Source organism: Sphaeramia orbicularis, chromosome 24 (genome assembly GCF_902148855.1).
Source record: "Sphaeramia orbicularis chromosome 24, fSphaOr1.1, whole genome shotgun sequence".
Taxonomy (NCBI): Eukaryota; Metazoa; Chordata; class Actinopteri; order Kurtiformes; family Apogonidae; genus Sphaeramia; species Sphaeramia orbicularis.
This window is the reverse complement of record NC_043979.1, coordinates 33,534,719-33,556,210: the sequence shown is the minus strand read 5'-3', so window position 1 is coordinate 33,556,210 and position 21,492 is coordinate 33,534,719. Positions and strand designations below refer to the sequence as shown.

General features: G+C 37.4%; 1 protein-coding gene across 1 annotated transcript in view; it reads left to right on the top strand.

The window, feature by feature from the left end:
* The window catches only part of ezrb (ezrin b), an 86,919-nt gene extending 67,568 nt beyond the window's left edge, over positions 1-19,351 (top strand). The window contains exons 8-14 of the mRNA XM_030127751.1: positions 4,763-4,859; positions 5,318-5,481; positions 8,489-8,619; positions 10,902-11,062; positions 13,098-13,190; positions 16,568-16,810; positions 17,900-19,351. Coding sequence (XP_029983611.1) covers positions 4,763-4,859; positions 5,318-5,481; positions 8,489-8,619; positions 10,902-11,062; positions 13,098-13,190; positions 16,568-16,810; positions 17,900-18,064 — 1,054 coding nt within the window. The 3' untranslated portion in view covers positions 18,065-19,351. The remainder of the gene's footprint in view (positions 1-4,762; positions 4,860-5,317; positions 5,482-8,488; positions 8,620-10,901; positions 11,063-13,097; positions 13,191-16,567; positions 16,811-17,899) is intronic.
* Positions 19,352-21,492: the final 2,141 nt, after the last annotated feature.

Sequence of the window (21,492 nt, the reverse complement as noted above, 5' to 3'; positions counted from 1 at the left end):
AATATGAACACGAACAACCAGTATTGCATAACATCATGCCTCATCTTACCATGTACACATGTTCATTACAACATACAGATGACAGTGGATACACAAATACACAAAACATTTAGTAACAGGCTGAATATTGTTACTTATTACTTACTTTCATGTTGTTCAGGTTCTACACAGCTTTTGTCAAAGGATAGTTTGTAAATCTAAACATTTTCATGCAATTTTACTTTTTCACTCTAAAACAAAGAGAAAAATGTGTGATTTTATGATAGTATTTTACTGGTCAGACCCACTTGATGTGGCCCCTGAACTAAAATAATTTCAACACCCATGATTGTTAGTATCTGAAGTGTACTTCATGCATTTCTCAAATTCATCCCTGGGTTGGATTTGGACCTGTGGTTGCCTGGTTTTGGCCCATGTTTGCAGGGCTCCCGCGGGGTCTTAAAAAGTCTTAAATTTACAAATCTGCATTTAATACCTTAAAAATTTCTTTAAAAGGTATTAAATTTGATATGGTAGGTCTTAAGTTATGTTGCCATAAACTTGTTGGCTGTGTTGTTTAAATGTGTCCAAGCTGCAAAGAAAGTAACAGTCAACTCCACCCGTTCCAACCCGACAATTTATACTGAAATTAGGAACCAATTATTGCTAACTTTGCAACCCCCGGTGAGAAATGACTGAACAGTGGAAATCAAGGCGTTGGAGTAAAAAAAACCAAACATTTTCTTAAATTCTAGGAGTCACAAATTTTTGCTGGTATGGCTGTGAAATAGGCATTAAATTCTGTTCTAAGTAGTCTTAAAAAGTCTTAAATTTAACTTGTAGAACCCTGTGTTTGACACCTCTGTTCTATATAATGTATAGTCACTGAAAAATTATCAGACCATCCCTTGTTTTCTTCAATTTCTTGTTCATTTTAATGCCTGGTACAACTAAAGGTACATTTGTTTGGACAAATATAATGCTAACAAAAATAGAGTTTAATTTCAGAGCTGATATGTAACCATTTTCCATGGTTTTAATAATAACCAAAATCACTTCAGTTCTTACATCAATATCTATGGCATTGTACTGACAAAAACAGTGCTCTTAGGAATTCCATGTTTTCTTTTCTGTCTGTTTTAGTCACATGATACACACAGGAGTTAGTACTGGATTCTATTGTTTTTGATGACTTTTGATGGTCTAATAATTTTTTCCGTGACTGTACAGGGTGGGGAAGCAAAATTTACAATGAACATTTAGTTGTTTTTTCTCAGCAGGCACTACGTCAATTGTTTTGAAACCAAACATATATTGATGTCATAATCATACCTAACACTATTATCCATACCTTTTCAGAAACTTTTGCCCATATGAGTAATCAGGAAAGCAAACGTCAAAGTGTGTGATTTGCTGAATGCACTCGTCACACCAAAGGAGATTTCAAAAATAGTTGGAGTGTCCATAAAGACTGTTTATAATGTAAAGAAGAGAATGACTATGAGCAAAACTATTATGAGAAAGTCTGGAAGATACTATTAAAGAAGAATGGGAGAAGTTGTCACCCGAATATTTGAGGAACACTTGCGCAAGTTTCAGGAAGCGTGTGAAGGCAGTTATTGAGAAAGGAGGAGGACACATAAAATAAAAACATTTTCTATTATGTCAATTTTCTTGTGGCAAATAAATTCTCATGACTTTGAATAGACTAATTGGTCATACACTGTCTTTCAATCCCTGCCTCAAAATATTGTAAATTTTGCTTCCCCACCCTGTATGTGTCTTTACAGAACATCTCATTAATGGTTTGCTCAGTCTTATAACAGAAGTGTTCATGTGCGATTTATTTAATATTTGCAGACAATACGATCTTGCTCAGATAAGTGTTTCTGTCATTGTTGTCGTATTTAAAGGGACATTATCATAAAACCTGTATAATCGTAAACCCAAGCATCCAGCCCACTCCCTTTGGTGCCACTTTGTTTACTCAGCCAGTTTGGGAGGTAATCGCTTTGTATTTACTGAATCGAGTCGTCAGTTCTGCTGCAGCCGGTGGCCTCACATGTGGAGAATCACCTTTCAGTCGTTGACCCTTTGGTGGAAATCCTGCCAGCCGTACTCTGCCCCCAGCTCTCTCTATATTAAACAGGCTGCTCTGCTCCAGTGTGGTCTGCCAGTGGGTGGGTGGGTAATGACAAAGCGGACCGAGTCAGTCGCCCTACGAGGCCTCTAATTGTACCTTCACCGCCCGATTCTTCCTCATTTATGCGTAAAAGATTTAGTTTTAAGTTTAAACAGTTTAATTACTGTAACTAGCATTGCGGTGAAGTTAATGTAGTTCTTCTTTTAGCCTCCAATAAGACTGTGAGGCAGTTTTTTTGAGAGGCAGCGTACTGGGTTCTTGTGTGAGTCTGGCTCTTTGTGCTCCCTGGGATCAGCAAAGAAATGCCTCTCTTCCACACAGTGCCCTCTGATGTAACCATGGCGACGCCGACTGGTTTTTCAAGCTGCGCGGCACTTAAGAATGTGAGGCTAACCTACAACACTGTCTCTCCAACGAGGGCAGCCGGCCCACAGAGCTGCCACGGCTTCAGCGAGACAGTCTGGGGCTTTAACTCTTTACGTTCTCGACGCACTGCTGCTCGATTTCTAGAGGTTTTTTTTTTTTTTTTTTTCCAATCAGAAGTCGCCAGTTAAACATGCGAGATGAATCCACATTGCTGTCTCAATTCCTCAAGCATGTGTCATGGTCAGTCAGATGAGTGAAATTCCAGTTGAGGCGGTGTGGAGTTTCAGAGCCGAGTTTCGTTGTGAGGTGCATGGCTGCTTTTCTAGATTACAACACTATCGGCTCGTGGATGTTTACAGTGCTACTTGGCTATTGTGTTGGGTGAAATTGGCCTCCGTTCAGGTTGTCTGACACAATCGAATAGCGAACCACACCCCAAATTCATCCCTCGTATTTTTACAGTGTAACAGTCGGGCTGAAAGAGGCTTATTCTTACACTGTGGTGTCGGTTCAGGTGTGAAAAGTCTTTACACGATGTATTAAAGAAGCATTGTTTTATGGTCTGTATCTATATAAGGCCTGTGTGTGTTTCCGATTAAAAAAAAAAAAAAAAAAAAATAGAGAATCAGTAGTTATTTCATTTTTATGTTAACCCATAAAGACCCAGTGCTACTTTTGTGTCAGTTCTCTATTTTTAACCTTTTCATCAACATTAATTTCTATATTACGCTTTGTATTTTGAATTCTTAAGTGAAAATCAGGTATTTTCCTATATTTAATTTATTGATCATGTAGATGTAGAGCAGGGGTGTCAAACTCATGTTTGTTCAGGGGCCACATACAACCCAATATGACCTGCAGTGGGCCGGATTATTAAAATAATAACACAATAATAGTAAAATAATATCAATTCCAAAATTTGTATGTCTAATTTCTGTTGTAGAGTGAAAAAAGTAAAATTACATTGTCAAAATTTTTACATCCTTTAAAAAAATGTGGAAAAACATGAACAACCATGACCAAAATTAAATTTATTAAGAAAAAAAAGTGCAATTTTAACAATTTATGCCATTATTTGGCCTCAGCTTCTCATTTTCACATGTTCATTACAATGTACAGATGACAGTGGATCTACAAATACGCAAAACATTTAATAACAGACAGAATATTGGTACAATTACTCTTAAAGCTCTTAAGACATTTCAGGTTGTTCATATTTGTTCAGGTTTTTCACAATTTTTGTAAAAGGTTAACATTTTTGTGTAATTTAACTTTTTTTTTTTTTTTTTACACTAAAACAAAGAAAAAAATTGTGGTTTTCATTATTTATATGTTATTATGATAGTATTTTACTGGTCTGACCCACTTTAGATGGAATTGACCTAAAATTATTTTGACATCCTTGACTGTTAGTATCTTCAGCGTAATTTTTGTGTTTCACTAATTCATCCCGCGGGCCGGACTGGACCCATTGGCAGGCCGGTTTTGGCCCCCGGGCCGCATGTTTGACACCCCTGATGTAGAGAGTTTTATAACAAAAACTTAGAAAATGGAAGAAAACGTGACTTTTTCAGTAAAATATATCATTAACTGAACATGAAACAAATGTCTCCATCCTAAGTCATTTACCAACTACGTGGGTTTTACTAGTGAATCGATGCTGTAGAAGATAATGGTGTTTCCACATTAACTACAGAGCCTCTGAATGTCCAAATGGGTCATATCTGATCACCATGAAGAGATGACAAATTGCATTTTACACCAATTATTTACATGTATTGATAGGATTAGTGGATCAACAGTGATTTAACTTACTATACCAGTAGATGATGTTGGTTTCCAGTGTGTGTTTGGGTCTTTATGGGTTAAAGTACTTAAACATGATCTGCATTTTTCTTTTAAGGGATTTATGAGTAACATTTTTAAGATAGTTTGGTTTTCATTTTCTATTCCATGCAATAAAAAAGTTAAATTACCAGAAAACAAAGACTGAATATAGTCATTTACAAAGCAAGATGATGTGAAGAAAAAGTGCAGTTTGTGAAAGGTACAGGTTTCTGAATTGATAGTATTGCGGATGAAAACATGACTACAGAGAATTTTAGTAGCATATCCAAGCTACCATTCTCATTTTTTTTTTTTTTTTAAATCACTGACCAATATATACATACCATTTCAGATATAAAAGTAAACTGAATAATACAATATGGGCCCTTGTCCCTTGTGTCTCATTGTCATAATCTAATGTTCCTGTTCTTCTGCTCATTTCCTCAGATTGACCCCAAAGATTGGCTTCCCTTGGAGTGAGATCAGAAACATTTCCTTCAACGATAAGAAGTTCATCATCAAGCCCATTGACAAAAAATCTCCAGTGAGTAACAAGCTTACACCCTTCCCTTCCCTTTCCCCTCAAGTCTACTCTTTAAGTTTTTTTTTTTTTTGCGCCTCTTAAGTAAAAAAAAACCTCCTCTTGAGTTGCCCTGTATTTCTATTCTACAGATTCCCACTTCCGTTTTACCTGCAGTATCATGTATCACTGTAATGAAGAGTAAAACCATTAGACATATCCACTGTTTGATCTCGCATACAGAAAAGCCAAGGCTGCCTTTTAAGCAACGCTATTAGCGACAGACCTTAAACACAAGCTAAAGTAAGTGGTATATCCCTTATCTGGGTACATCAGGCTTAAGTGCAGCGGCCTTGTGTAGTAGTGTAGCAGTAATTGCTATTAAAAGCTCCTGCTCAGGTGTCTTGATCCGTTATCAGTGAAGCCCAATGGACAGGAAGCAAAATGCTTATTGATGTTTGTGTTTCTTCTCCAACTTTCAGGACTTTGTGTTTTACGCCCCGAGACTGCGAATAAACAAGCGCATCCTCCAGCTGTGCATGGGCAACCACGAGCTGTACATGCGTCGCCGTAAGCCCGACACGATTGAGGTGCAGCAGATGAAGGCTCAGGCCAGAGAGGAGAAGCAACAGAAACAGATGGAGAGGTATGTCACTGCAATTCAGAAACACTTTAGTATACAGTTTAAAGGTACATGTATGAGCAGCAGGATTACACAACACTTTAATACAAACAAAATAAAATCAGCTATGTGCAATAAATGATGTAAATTTGTGGATAAAGTGCAGACAGGATATAAAAGAATGTCACATGGGATAAAACAAATCCTGCTTAGAAAAAAATAAGTCGCAAAATTTTATAAATGTAAATAAGGGTGCACTGATTTTTGATATCAGTAAAACATGGAATTAGGAATAAGGGAAATTAACAACGATTGTGCCTAAATGCTTGTAGACTCACTTTGAAGGCAGGTGTAAAGTGGAGCCCCAGTCACAGGATAATAACTGAAGTTAATAATAATAATGACAGCTGCTTTTAACAGGTCAGTAATTTGGAAATTTCTGTGTTCCTGCAGCCGAAAAACCAACCAGTTGAATGTAATATAGGACGTGTCAGATTTTCTAGGGGTCCTTGTTTCTCATATTTGCTCTTGATCTGTAGTTCTTAACTGGTTTCACTTTACGACCCACATTTCCCATTTGTATTTAAGTCATATTTGTGTTACATTTTGCCTACAAACCTACCTGTCAATCTGACATTTACATTAATGTTTAATGGTCAAATTAAAATTGTGACCCACTTTTGGGCTATAGATGGTACAGAAGGTTTACTTCTTATCTTTGTTCCTCAGGTTATGAGTATTATGTATGAGATTGGTAAATATTGATATATGTATTAAATTTTGTTTTGGAATCAGCATCTGATATGATACTTTGATAATAACTGTGCTTAGATGTGTACGTTGATGAAGAGCCCATTTACATCCACAGTAAAAATCCAATCATTTTTGGAGTTAACAGTATAATCGGATAGACTTTACCAGATAACAGCAGTAATCCGATTATGAGAAATCAGATTAACACACCTGGATTTTTCCCCAATACACTTTTTCTTTGTGAATGTATACCTGTTAATCTGGTTTATTTCATTCTTTTAAATCTGTGCATGTGTAAAAAATAAAATAAAAGTGAACTAACAGTCATGTGGGCAGAAGACAAAACAGCAAAAAACCCAATCTGGGATGTTTTGAAAATAAGTTTAAGTCTATGTCACTACTTGCATACATACTCCGAAAGAAATTCAATAACGGACTTAGACATGTAAACCAAGACCTTTTCGATAATCAAATTTCTGTGCATGTAAACATCTGAATATATCGATTGTCTGATTATTCCCAGTTAACAGATTAATTATGGTCAAGTGAACAGGCTTATTATCAATGTACACGTTTCTAAAGTCAGATCCAACTGCAATAAACTCAGCCTGTATGTAACATATGTAACACAGTTTTACATTACAGTACATCCGGTTCATTCTCTGCTGACTGAAGCAGCTTTGCGGTGGCAGATAGCTGACTGTAAAAAGCGAACCACTCCTCATTGTCTTAAAAAAACGCAGCATTCCTTTTCAAGTAAACAGATGCACTTCCTGAACTAGTCTGAACTGAAAGTGAATGGATGTTGACCCTGGTCTCGGCCACAGCTGTCGGGCCCGGTCTGTCCCGTACAGCTGTTCAAACACTGTGATGTAACAGCGTGCAGACAACACAGTAAATAGCGTGCAGACAACACAGTAAATACCAGTGTGAGAAGCGTGAGATCAGCAGGCCGCAGCAGACGGAGAGAGGGTTCACACACAGTAGCCGACGGCGGTCAGCGTCTGTGAGAGACTGGGCCGTTGTCCAAACACAGTTACAAGGTGGTTCGTGATGAGTCCCTCAAGAAACCTCTTTGAATGGTAATGAAATCCTGAGGGAGACATGAGGCTGCTACAGGCAGAAGGAGCTGGGATACACCGTTTAATCAGCATGGATACATTAACCTCAGTGTTCCTGTTTGTCTGTGGACAAAAATGGTTTTCATTTGTTACGTATACTTTTTCTTTATTCAGGATCCCCTTTAGTTTTTAAATTACTTTTCCTGAATTCATCACATTATATACAGTTTACAATCGGAATTAACAGTTACAAAAAAATAAGGATTAAATGGTTGTTTCAAGTGAATAGTAAATGGTTAAAAATGAATAATTTGTAATAATAGAATTAGCTTTTCCTGTCTTTACAATATCCCATTATATACAGTTTACCATATGAATAATGACCAAACATAAGGAATAATCAGTTTCAAGTGAATAGTAAATAATTAAAATGAATAAATAGGTTGTAAACTAGGAATATAGAATAGAATTTAGCACAAGATTGTGGGTGCTCCCAGCAGCAGGCGAAAAAATACACTATGGATGGAAAACGTTTGTAATTTAAATAGACACATATTAATAAAGTCTATATAGAACCATTACCCATGTACCATAGTCCTAATATCTTAACTGAAGAATACTGAAAAAGTTAGATTCCTTGGGACATTTTTCTTCCATAAATAGGAAACTTTCCCCTTTTCTGAACTTTACTGCTGTATTTTTCTTATTTTTTATGATGACATTGATGCCAAATCATAGCTTTTAATATGTGATTGGACTGTGGATATTTTTATATACTGTGGTCCAACATTTTTTAGACTAGTTGGAATAGATCATTTCAATATAATCAGCACATTTGTAAAATTATAACCTTAGAAAATCAAGAAAATGCCTTACTCTGAGCATCTGTTCTTGCCGTCTGTCACAGGAGCTCAATGCCAATGTAGTTTAGTGGAATTATGAGACCAAATGCTTCAGCGTGGAGTGGTTTACCTGCAAATAGTCATCATGTGGCATAAATTATGTCATGCGTTTGTAACAGATGTTTTTTAACCAGCAGTAAAACAGCAGCTTGTATAAACACAGCGGATCTGGGATTGTGTTTGTACAAATGTGTGTGGCCTCACCAAGTGTTGTCATGGGTATTTGTGTGTCGGGCCGCTGCTGTTTGTCACTCGTCGGCGTGTATGGGCTCTGTCAGATCCTTTGTCTCACAGTGGCCCGTGTCTTATCTGCAGGGCTCAGCTGGAGACAGAGAAGAAGAAACGAGAGGCCATCGAGAAAGAGAAGGAGCAGATGGAGCTGGAGAAGCAGGAGCTGATGCTGAGACTCTACCAGTTTGAGGAGAAGACCAGGAAGGCAGAGAAAGGTGAGAGGAGGGGGAGGGGAGGGGGAGGGGAGGGGGAGGGGAGGGGGAGGGGAGGGGGAGGTTGTCGCCCTGCTCATCTGTCACTGAACACTGACACTAGACAGTGTGTTTGTATAGATGGGTGTGTTCCAAGTATGTGTTCATCTGATTACACGAGGTGAATGCGACAGTAACAGGTTATAGGCATGTGACTACATAACAACACAGGAAACATCAAGTAGGAGGGGATGCAAGAACAGCAACACTGTCAAAATAAAATACAGCGTGCAATGTAAAAACAGGACAGGCATTTTCATGTGTCATTGGTTTTCCTAAAATGTCCTCCTGTGTACACGTCACATTTACCTTGTGGAATGGGACACGTGACTTTATGAGATCACACAAGAACCTGGACGGAGGGTTCTACAGGGTCTGACCAGTACTTTTCCCTGCCATCGGATGCACCTCTCTTCACCCGTGTGTCCTGGTGCCATGTCCACGTATAACCTCCTCAGACCCAGCAATGCATTTTTGTCCTCTGAAGGGGACAAGATTTGCACAGCTTTACTTAAAAAAAAATGCTGTCCATTGCAAAGGACATTCTATGCAAAACAAAACTAAAAACATTTAACTGGAAAAAACAAAAAAACTGTTACATCATGATGTTTTCAATACAATTATTTAATGTAATATGAATGAATGAATGTATTACTGTGTACTGCATGGGAATATGCCCAGCCCTTACATGGGCTTATAAAACACAAAAAATACAAACCAAAGACCGAATACCAGACAACAGGCACAATAAGTATTAACAAGACAACATTCACACCTATTTAAACAAACACATCTGCCGCTTTTTCCAGGCTTTACAAACAAATAATGCTAATTTATATACATTTGAACTAAACAACCATTTCATCTCGTCATCATCAGTGCTCAAAAACATATTAGGATTTCGAATAAACATGCCATCAAAATAACAAAGACAAATCTTTCACTTACTGGGTCTCAGGAGGATATATACCCTTATGCTCAAACAATAGTCTATATCTATACACAGGGTTCCCACGGGGTCTTAAAAGTCTTGAATCTGACAAATCTTTTCATACCTTAAAAAAGTCTTTAAAATGTATTAAATTTGATATGGTAGGTCTTAAGTTATGTTGCCAGAAACTTGGTGGATGTATTGTGTTTAAATGTGTGTTAAATTTCCAAACTGCAAAGAAAGTAACGTTAGCAGACTCAGTCCCGCCGGTTCTGACAACAATTTATACTGAAATTAGGAACCAGTTATCGCTATTTTTCCAGCCCCCGATGAGAAATGACTCAGAACGGTAGGAATCAAGGCTAAATTCTAGGCGTCACAAATTTTTGTCAGTATGGCCATGAAGTGGACATTAAATTTTGTTCCAAGTAGTTTAAAAAGGTCTTAGAAAGTCTTGAATTTACCTTGTAGAAACCCTGTATACATCTATTCTGACTGTATTCTGGAAGCATTTATCTTGAGGCATTTAACTCTTAATAACTGACTTATTTTCAATGAGCATCTATTTGCATTTACATCATTAATTATGGAGGAACATCCAATACTAATGGAATAAGAAGTCAGTGACAACTTATTATTTGACAGTTAATCACCAACTGAAATTTCATGACTGTGACAGGCATTTTTACAGGTACAAGTTACGTTTTTGTCAATAGCATGAATGACCGCTATGAGTGTAAGCTAAAAAGTCAAAAACCATAATAATATTGTATTATATGTAAGGTTAGAATTTATTACTTACCAAAAGCAGAAAAATACTGGTTGTTTGGTTTGACTTCTTCCACTTTTACATCTTTGCTGGCTATAAAACTGAAAAATATAAGAGATACAAGAGAAGTGAACCTTTTAAGATGACTAAACTACTTGGGCTTGTAGTCGTATTAAAGGACTCCCCTACTTCCTCTTTAATCACGATTTACAACATTCCTCATCATAAACAGATGATTTGTAGCTTTATTTTTAAATACTTTAATGGGTCATAATTAGCTGGTATTTAGTTTGACACCACTGTTAGTACTGGTGCCATAGAGTCATGGGGAATTTATTTAACATGTCAGAGGGAATTCCCTGAAGCATAACACGACATGACAGATAATGTTGTTTATATCTAAATACTAAAAGTCTGTAAATATTTGAAAGACAAGACAAAATATGGTTTCAGAAATCAACATTTTTTTAGACATAATGACGTGCATAAAAATCTCTAAAGAATAATCGTCTCACCTCTTCTCTTTTTCTTCCCTGTGTGTTTTAGATCTGCAGGAGCAGCTCCAGAGAGCCCTGATGCTGGAGCAGGAGCGGAGGCGAGCGGAGGAGGAGGCTGCCCGTCTGGAGTCTGAGCGCCAGGCCGCCCTGCTGGCCAAGGAGGAGCTGGCCCGCCATGCTGAGGACCAGAAGAAGAGCCAGGAGCAGCTGGTCAGTGTTCAACACGGCACTCAAAACCACACATTCTCAACAGCTTTAATTCACCCACTCCTGCTTGTTTTCATCTGGGAGAGATTTTGCAACACGAAAGGGTCTGACTAATTTGCACTATAATAATATATACATAGACATATATTTTTAATAGACCGGTTCTCTGTACACATCTACCCAGCAATTCATATTTGTCTTAACTATTCTCAAGCCATGACTGTCTTTGTCTGTAGTCGAATGTTTGTTTATATTAGGTCTATGTTTAAGTGTGTTTGGGTTTATGTTAAAATTGTACATCGTGAGCAAAGAAAAACCAAAGCCATATTCCTTGTATGTGTTCACAAACTTGGCCAATAAAGCTGATTCTCATTCTGAAAGCATGTCACAAAAAGATGGTATAAGATAAGATCACTCGTAACCTTCCACTGTTTTTTTGTGTTCAGCTGTTTTTTGTCCTAGTAATATTTGAGTGTGCGTTAGTCTCCAGTGTCTGGATACAGTAGCTCCAGACAAAACCACACCCCATTACTTCAGACTAACTGCCTCCGTAGCTCCAGCCACTCAGCTGTGGACCACCCACTGCTGCCTCTTTCACTTTAACAAAGCTGACAGTAAAGCTTACAGCACACTGAGCCACTGACATTTAAACACAGGCACCGTTTTATCAGACAGGCACCTGCTGAGACGCCTATATACTTAAACTCCATTAAGACGCTTCGTGGATTAAGTCCCATTGGAGCCTCCACTCACTCTGACAGAACACGACAGGTTAGAAACATATTAAATTGCACTAAGTACGTTCACCAAAATGTGGTAATGACAGTGCGACACATTTTCTCAGGCATTTTTCACCAAGTAACCAGTTTTCCAGCTGAACATATTTGACATTGACAATTTTACAGACAATTGCTCTACTGTGGCCTGTTAAGTGTCTTTAGAAACCGGCACACATACAAAATAACTGAAGCAGGTGCACTGTTTAATGCTGAGCTTCTGGTTAGTTCAGTCTGGTGAAAGACAAGCTGTTCACATTGTTGTGGTGCTTAGAAGGAATGTACCACAACACCCGCAGAGGCTCCACAGTCTGCTTATATTTCATAGAGATGCTCTGCTAAAAGAATCTGCCCCATTTTTTTTCCAATATTACAGCTTTTTAAAAGTATTGTAGTAATTACAATCCAGGATACTTCTTACCTATTTTTTCCTGTAATTAAGATAAACTTTTGCTTTATGTATAGAGGTCAGGAAGGCACCTGTAAATTTAGTCTATTGGTTATTCAGAAGATTTTTTTTTTTTTCTCAAGTCTTACTATTGCATATTCTGCCTTAGAACAACCTAAAACAAATCCAAAGTCAAAGCTTTTATGGTCTTTTGGGTGTGTAGTCAAGATTGTGTTTCAGAGAATCGCAATGAACAAACTAAGAACAAATAATGGATGATGAATTCTAAAAAGGCACCAGATTGTGATAGTTGCAGGAATCAGTGGAAAAATTACAAGAATTTAATACACACCTTCCTGTGGAACTTTTATTTCATTATGGAAAAGTAAGGCAATTTTTCCAATCTTTTGTGCATATAGTCACATCTCTATTGCATCAGACCAAATCTTATCACCAATTTGTCTTTTGAGCTGTCAGTCATGTATTAACACCCCCCCCCCCCCCAGATTTTCTACAGCCTAAAAACAGTTAAGGAATAGATGTAGAAGCCTTACATCTGCTAAAACCAGCTTAATTACAATAAGCTCAAAGGGAATTATGGAATTTGTGCCAAGTGATGCTTAAAAAATACCATGCACTGCAACTTTAAGAGGGAAAAGTGATAGTGAAGTCGAAAGAGTAGCTTAAGGATAAAGTGACACTAAGTACATTGAAGAACTACTGTACAAAAATACGCTTGAGCATAAAAACAAACAGCAAGTGAATTGGCTCTTGTGCTAATAGTTGTGATGTGTACATTAGCTGTCCATTTTATTGTGGAAAGGAAAGAGTCAAAAGACTCCTTAAGAAGTGCATCTACATATCATTTTTTCAGGCTGCAGAGCTAGCAGAGCACACCGCCAAGATCTCCCTGCTGGAGGACGCCAGGAGACGCAAGGAGGAGGAGGCCAACTCATGGCAGATGAAGGTGAGAGTTTTAATTAAACGGCTGAAGTGGGCAAACATACGGCCCATGGGATGAATTTGTGAAATGCAGAAATGACACTTAAGATTAAAAATCACGGTTGTCAAAATAATTTTAGTTCAAGGGCCACATACAGCCTAGTTCAATCTCAAGTGGGTCAGACCTGTAAAATACTATCTAAACAAGTGGTGCCAGGCACAACAAACCCCGCTCCTTGCACATATTTCGCTCATTATAAGTAAATGGGATGAGTTTAAAAATTCATAAAAAAATGTAACTTTGACCTACTTTTCCCAAGATGTAATGAGATCTATTCTGGATCACAGGCAATGTATAAACCAAATTTGGTATGAATAGTTTTGCTGCTAGAGTGTTAACAAACAAGCAAAGAAACAAACCGAACCTACAAATGATAACTCCAAAGGTTTCTTTTTTTAGTGTTAAAAAGTAAAACTACATGAAAATGTCTAACATTTACAAATCATCCTTTCATAAAACATTTGAATAACCAGGACAAATGAATAATCTTAGAAGTGCAGTTTTAACAATATTCTGCCTGTTAGTCAGTGTTTTATGTCTTGGTAGATCCACCGTGTGAATGATAAGACTAAGCATAATATTGTTAAAATTGAACTTACTTGACTATGACTTGAACTTTTTCTTTTTATAATAAAAAAAGGGACAATAATAATTAAAAAAAAAAAAAAAAAATAGGCCATACATGATTACATACATACATTTCCACACCTTAAGCCAGTTATCAATGCAAGTACACTGACGACATGTGGACAATCTCAAACAAGACAAAACATAAAATAATAAAGACGATCAGGCCTTTAGATTACACCTTGGCTGGGCCGACTAACGGTGTGCCCAAATTAAATGTCCCCAAATTAGTGTCCCCAAATTAAAAATAAAAAAAGGCCAGAGCAGAGTGTAAACGAAAGTATCGACTCACTCGCCCCTGCTTTTTTCCTCCCGTAAAACACATCGGTTATAATATACAAGGCTTGTTCATAACGACAGAGAAAACATTGACAACAACACATATGTACCGAACAGGAAAGCACAAGTATTCATGCTTCCCGCAGAAGTCATATTTTGTGATAACGTTAGCACAAACACAGAATCCAAATGCAGAACTCCGACAACAAAAGTTAGTTCCAAAAGGTTTATTGTTCACACACACAGGTGAAAAAATATAATGAGTGACAGAATCTTGAGGATAATGGTTGGGGATTTTCTCCTCAGATTCGTCCTCCGGATCGAGGGCAGCAGCCCGTCTCCCCGAGCGGTGTTAGGAGTATTTTCCCCGACTGGGGAAAAGCAAAGGGAGGTCAGGGACGGAAACAGGTCATACACAGGCAGGCTAACAATCGAGCAACAGGACATTAGGACTAGGCAAACTCACGTACCGGTAGTCAGGGCGAGAAGGTCAAAACCAGATCAGATGAGGCAGACAAAAACCGACAGGGATCAGGCAGAAGACGAAAAACCGAGGAATCCAAAACAGGTCAAAAAACAGGCAAACAAACGAGGTCAAGTACGCTGGTCTGAACTACTGGAGTTACAAACTGGCGACTGACAAGGGGAAAAGACAGGGTTTAAATACACAAAAGGGAGGGAAGACAACTAGACACAGGTGAAGCAAATTAGGGCGGAGACAGGTAATCAGGACAGAGGTCAGGATGAGCGGGGAACAGGAAGTAAAGACGACAGACAAGACACATGAGGGAAAACTTAACAAAATAAAACAGGAAGTGACACACAAAACATAAAAGACAGACAAGACCAGACTATTGTCTGGCAGCAGGTATGACATATTTGCGCCGTTTGATTGGTCTAAATCACCCGTTTCGGCCAATGAGAGGTGATGAGAGCTTGGAGATTGACTCGTACGTTGTACGCCAAAGGTTTTCTCTCAACAACCATGCCTCGTGGGCGACCTATAAGTTCAGGCCGCTCACATAACAAACGCAGTGAAACATATGACATATGAATTATCTGCCTGCATGCAGTCCTGTGATTTTGGAATTAAAATCAGCTGGCCATATGCTGATCAATACTTCTGGAAATTAGACTTGTGGAATCCATGCCTTCATACTCTTGAATATATCTGAAATAGTCTGAGAAAACAGGAATTACTGTTGAAAAATCTAATCCCGCACCCACCCCCTCCGCCGATTCCAGCATCTGATGTGCCCAAATTAAGGTAATCTAAAGCCCTGACGATGCCAACAATACACATATACATGGTTACAGGAGTCATGACTTATCACTAAGTCCAGTTCAAATCCTTGAGCTGGAAACATCATTGACCTGTGTAGGAAAAGTAGTGGGCCCATTTGTCACTGTAATCATCTACTCTATTTCAAATGCTGCCAGTTGACTGAGAGGTATGCCACTGGGGGAAAGAAAATTGCACTTACTTTTCTTTAAAAATTTCAGGTTCATGGTTTCTCATGTCATTCATATTTTTTCGAGGGACAATTTGTAGATGTAAACATTTTTATAATGTAATTTTACTTTTTTCACACTAAAACAGAGAAAAGTTGGGAGTTGACATTATCTATAGGTTATTATTTTACTGGTCTGGCCCACTTGAGATCATATTGGGCTGTTTGTGGCCCCGGAACTAGAATGAGTTTGACACCCCTGAAGTATGAGGACTTAATGTTGAGAATAGGGGTGTGTATTGGCAAGAATCTGGTGATACGATACAAATCACAATACTAGGATCACAATACGATATATCAAGATACTGTAAAAAAGGCAGTTTTTTTTGTTTATTTCTTTTTTTTTTTTAAAATGATTATTTCCTTGAAGAACTGAATTAGACCAGAAATATGCACAAATACTAAACACTTTTATTTGATCAGAACAGGATCTAATGCTATATCACAAAATTTTCCTATGTTAAAACTTAAATTATGTTTTACAGTTTAAGATCCTCTTCAAATGTTCATATTCTATTAGTTATTAACTAACATAACATTTTTGAACAATCCCAACAAAGGAACTAACATTTTTAATAAAAGAGTGTTAAATAATACAATATAAACAAAAAAGAAAAACAAAAAAACAAAAAAGAACCTCCACAATATCTGCATTTGAATAAATACCTAAAAATATTGATACAGTACTTTTTAATATCGATACAATGTTGTGAAATGAAGTACTGTGATATATTGCAGAACCTTTATTTTCTTACACCCCTAGTTGAGAACCAGATTTGCATCTGCCCTGATGTCATTGGAGCCATGTCTCCCTCTTCAAATCACCTATCCAATATACTCACAAACAGCACAAAATACATAATTAAAAAGAATTTTTTTCTGTGGCCAGTGTTGTCTTTAAAAGCCCCCCTCTGTTCCCTTCAGGCCAGAGAGGCTCAGGACAACCTGGTAAAGACCCAGAATGAGCTGCAGATGGTGATGACGGCGCCTCCACCACCCCCGCCGCCCCCCATGTATGAGCAGCTGGACGAGAACAGCGACAGCGAGGAGAACTCCAGTACGCACAGTGCTGACCTCCACCTTACTGAAGGCATCAATGACCACCGCCAAGAGGAGGATCGCCTGACTGAGGCCGAGAAGAACGAACGTGTGCAGAAGCAGCTGAAGGTGAGGACAACTTCTACCTCTACACTGTACTGTCAACATGACAAACTGACTTAAATACATGGTTAAATGTCTTGAAAACATAACTTTAATTTAAGTGCTTTTTAAATTTTAATTAGAGATCAGAATATAATGTTTTTCAACCATCAAGGCAGTGGTTCCCAACCTTTTTTGGCTCATGACCCCATTTTAACATCCCAAATTTCTGGCAACTCCAGGCATTCAAAACGGAGACTTTTTTTTTTTTTTTGCTAAAATTATTTTGTTTCTGATAATGTAATAGTTTGCCATACTATGTTGCAAATAAACATTAATGTTAGATGACATTTAGGCTATATAATGTACAAGGTGTCCCATAAGTCTCCATACACAGGAAAAATAAACGTTTCTTGACATAAACCATTTTTATTTATATAATATGCTCTATATGACTGCCATTTTGTCTGGAACACATTTCAATACGTGTCCTCCACTGCTGAAGAACTATAAAGAAGAAATATAAAGAAATACATGTTAGAACCATATATGTATGGAATGTATTACGTCTCCTATGTATAGAGACTTATGGGACACCCTGTATATTATTATGGACGGAAGCAGAAAAGCCAGGTGTAGATTACTGCACAAAGTGAGAATTTGATTTTCCTTGGTATTTACGAGGCTGCAAATTAATATTGAACAAACAATAACTCAAACTATGAATTATGAAAGAGCTGCAGCATCTGAAACCAACTACAGTGAACATTTGAAAGATAAACAGTACCACAGTGCTTCAGTTTCAGCTTCAGTTTGTCATGTCTTATGTATTGGGATTGTGTCTGTCAACTCACCGTATATTTTTTATTAGTAAGTTTTTTAAATTTTTTATCAGTTACTAGAAATTTCAGGTGACCCCATTTGAATTCCCGGTGACCTCACATGGGGTCCCGACCCCAAACTTGAAAAGGGTTAGGTTTAGGGGACCAGACTCCTCTGACTCCATTTATTACATTAGGTGTTTTTAATCAGCCTGGACTATTATTCCAACTCTTCAACGTAAAAGTAGTATTTGTCTCCTGGTCTCATGCTTCCTCTTTGCCTCCTCTTCCTCAGGCTCTGACCTCGGAGCTGGCTCAGGCCCGCGATGAATCAAAGAACACCCAGAATGACCTCCTTCACAGTGAGAACGTCAAACAGGGACGAGACAAATACAAGACCCTGCGACAGATCAGACAAGGCAACACCAAGCAGAGGATCGACGAGTTCGAAGCCTTATAAGAGGCCCGGGGCCCACAGCCACAAACCCTTTCTGAATGGTCACTACATGTCGCCACGAGCTCCCTCTACGGCTGATGCAAACACACACAAACACAAACTGGAGCAGTATAAGCACAACAGAAGGCATGCATCACTCACTGACACACAACCTGTTTGCCTAGCAGTATGCAGGGCTTTGCAAGTCATTTAAAGAAAACTTAGTGCCAAAATCTTCTCTCTTCTTAGTGTTTCACATTTTATTTGTTTTCAATTGTATGTACTTTTAATAATTCAGACCAAATCATTTTGTTTTAACCAGAGGTGTGATAAGTAGAGGGACTAGCCAAATTTTATTGTTATTTCATGATGTGCACATAGAATATGTAATCAACGCCTCGCTTGTTTTTGATGTCTGTCATTTGTTGTGTAGGAAGACGAGGACAATTTGTCATTGCACAGCGACCACTCAGAAAGGGGATAACAGTATAAGCAGTTTGTTATTGTTTTCCATTATATTTGAACACTTCCATTTATGTTTAATATTGCTATACAATAGTTTAAAATCATGCTTAGTTTGATATTTATACTGTATATGGGACATTAAAAAGGGTATTTCATCTTGGTTTGTATATTTTTGCTATCTACTAATGATAAAGAAAACATTTAATATGTTATAAAAGGTTTTATATATAGACCAATATAATAGCAGTCTTATGTTCCATACATTGTCCTTTAGATCACTAAATTAAAGAGATTTAATTGTAAATTATTATTTTTTACTGTAGGAAATATCCAGCTGCATGCCATTAAATCAGTCAAATAGATTGCTATCTAGGTACTTTTGATTAGTTTTATTGAGTGCAGTTCACAGCCTGCTCTGGAGTGTCTTTATCCTCAGTGCACTGTGCCAACTGTAACACTTAGGTTTAATATATTTTATTTCCATCTCTTCTGTCATGTCGCTGTTAAGTGAGAGAAGAGCACATGTTGTGTGCTTTATCCTCCCAAGTGGCCTTCCACTCTAGTTTTCCCTCTGCAGGGTGTCAGCCCCAACGCTGGGTCTGCACTTTTAGCCAAGGTGCATAGTCAAAACAAATTAAATAAATGGAAATACTGTAAAACTTTACTTTTAGTGTGAAACCACCACTGAGGTTAAAGGGCAGTGGTGAGCATTATGAAGAGTTTTCATTTTGCAGCTTGGTAACAATGGACTGACACTAGAAACATACAGCTCTGTTTGTAAATGAACAGGATTTTATGATGAGGTGGTGAAGATACTGGCAATAAAATAAAATATTCATGATTACACATCAGTGTGTTTACTTTGAAGTCTATACGGTAAAATATGGTTAAAAAAAACACCAATACGCTACATGAAAATAACATGTAGTTTAGTTTGTCTGTGGCACTTTTTCTTTTTTCCTAGAAAGCACTGCACTGTTTACACTGAACATCAGTCAAACAAAGCAAACAATGACAGTGACATTTAGAGAATAATTTGTAGGACTGAGCCAAATAGGCGGTGAAATTACATGAAACCACGCTTGAAGAGCCTCAATTACACATTTTAGACAAAAAAACATAAGGCTGTGGCTGCAACAGCACTATTTTTTTTTTTAAATATATAAATATAATTTCTGTCTTAACATTACGCTGAAGTAAGAGGTCTGCCTTTCAGATTTAGGGCTAATGTTGATAACCTTTGGAAATAACTGGCAACATGGGAGAAAAACCTGTGTAGCCAGATTTTAAATGATAAAAGCATGATAAAAGTAAATAAAATTAGAAAACCTTTACAGTACATCTAATTTCACATAAATTCTGCACATAAGTTGACATTCTTCCATTTAAACTCCCTGTTATGTCATGTTCCCTCTACTTATGCTTTACTACTTATGCTTATACATCTGTTTTATATATGGTTATTCCTTTCTGCATATAAAACACGATATTCTTATGTAATATGATGCATTACTGTACTACTCAACAACTCGGTAGCACATGAGCTATCTAAAGTTGACTCCACATTGATAAACAGCAAAATAAGTGATGGAATAATACATTTTAGAGCATTCATTAACACTCAGATCTAAACAGCTGCCGATGACCAAAAGCATCTACTGACCTAAATGTTCAATAACGTCTGAATTGTCAATCCTATCAATACATTGAAATAATTCAGGTAAAAGGCAGTTTCTCAGTTTTTCATTGATAACAGATATGACCCATTTGGACGTTCACAGGCTTCATGGTGAACATGGAAACATCATTTTCTGCAACACAGATTCACCAGTAAATTACATGTAGTGATACAAATGACAGTGGTTGTAGACACTTGCTTTATGTACATTTAATGATATATTTGCTGAAAGTCACTTTTTATTCAGTTTTCATATGATAATCTTTGAATTTACTCCAAGCTTTTATGGACATCATCATGATCAGTAAATCAAATATAGGAAAATATGATTTTTACTGAAAAATGCAGAATGCAGAAGATATTATAGTAAATAGCGATAAATCACTTAAATGTTAAATGATGCACAGTTCTAATAAAAAATGTCCTAGGACTAAAGATCAAAGGGTCCATTCTACCCCATGTTTGGCCTATTTGTTCTTGGATTAGTCACCTTTTACTTCTTTGTCCTGCATTTTTACCCAAGTACTTTAATTTGTAAAGTATTTTTTCTCTTATTACCCTGCCCCCTGAAGGGAAGGCAAAGGGTATCGTTTTTGGTTCAGTTTGTCTGTTAACACTCTAGCAGCAAAACTACTGGTTGAATTCATACCAAACTTAGTTTGTAGATTGCCAGTGACCCAGAATAGATCTATTACATTTTGGGAACAGTACATCAAAGTTCACATTTTTTATGAATTTTTTAAATCCTTTCCCCCCCCATTTACTTATAATGGGCAAGATTTCACATGCCTGCATCAGCAAAACTATTGGTTGAATTCATATCAAATTAGGTTTATAGACTGCCATTGAACTGGCATAGATGTGATTACATTTTGGGAAAAGTAGGTCAGAGTTCATATTTTTTATCAATTTTTAAAATCTGTTTTCTTCCTTTTACTTATAATGGATGAAATATCAAATGTCTATAAAAACACCAATTCTGTTTCAGTTTACTTCAAACTTGGTACATACACAGATGCAGTTGATATGCTGACATCAGCACATGCATATACATGATGACATCAGCTGGATCGATACCAAAATAAGCTACATGCAAGGGGCGGGGTTTGTTGTGCCTGGCACCACTTGTTTGAGCAAAGAATCTTGCACATCTGAGCAGCCACATAATGAAGTTTTATGACCACACAGTGATTCTGAAAGCATGGATTTAATATTTTTAATCACAGTGACATTATTTTACAACTAAGGTACATTTTTAATTTTCTAGTCACGTCACAAGCATAGCCACGTGTGAGTTGTATTGACAGAG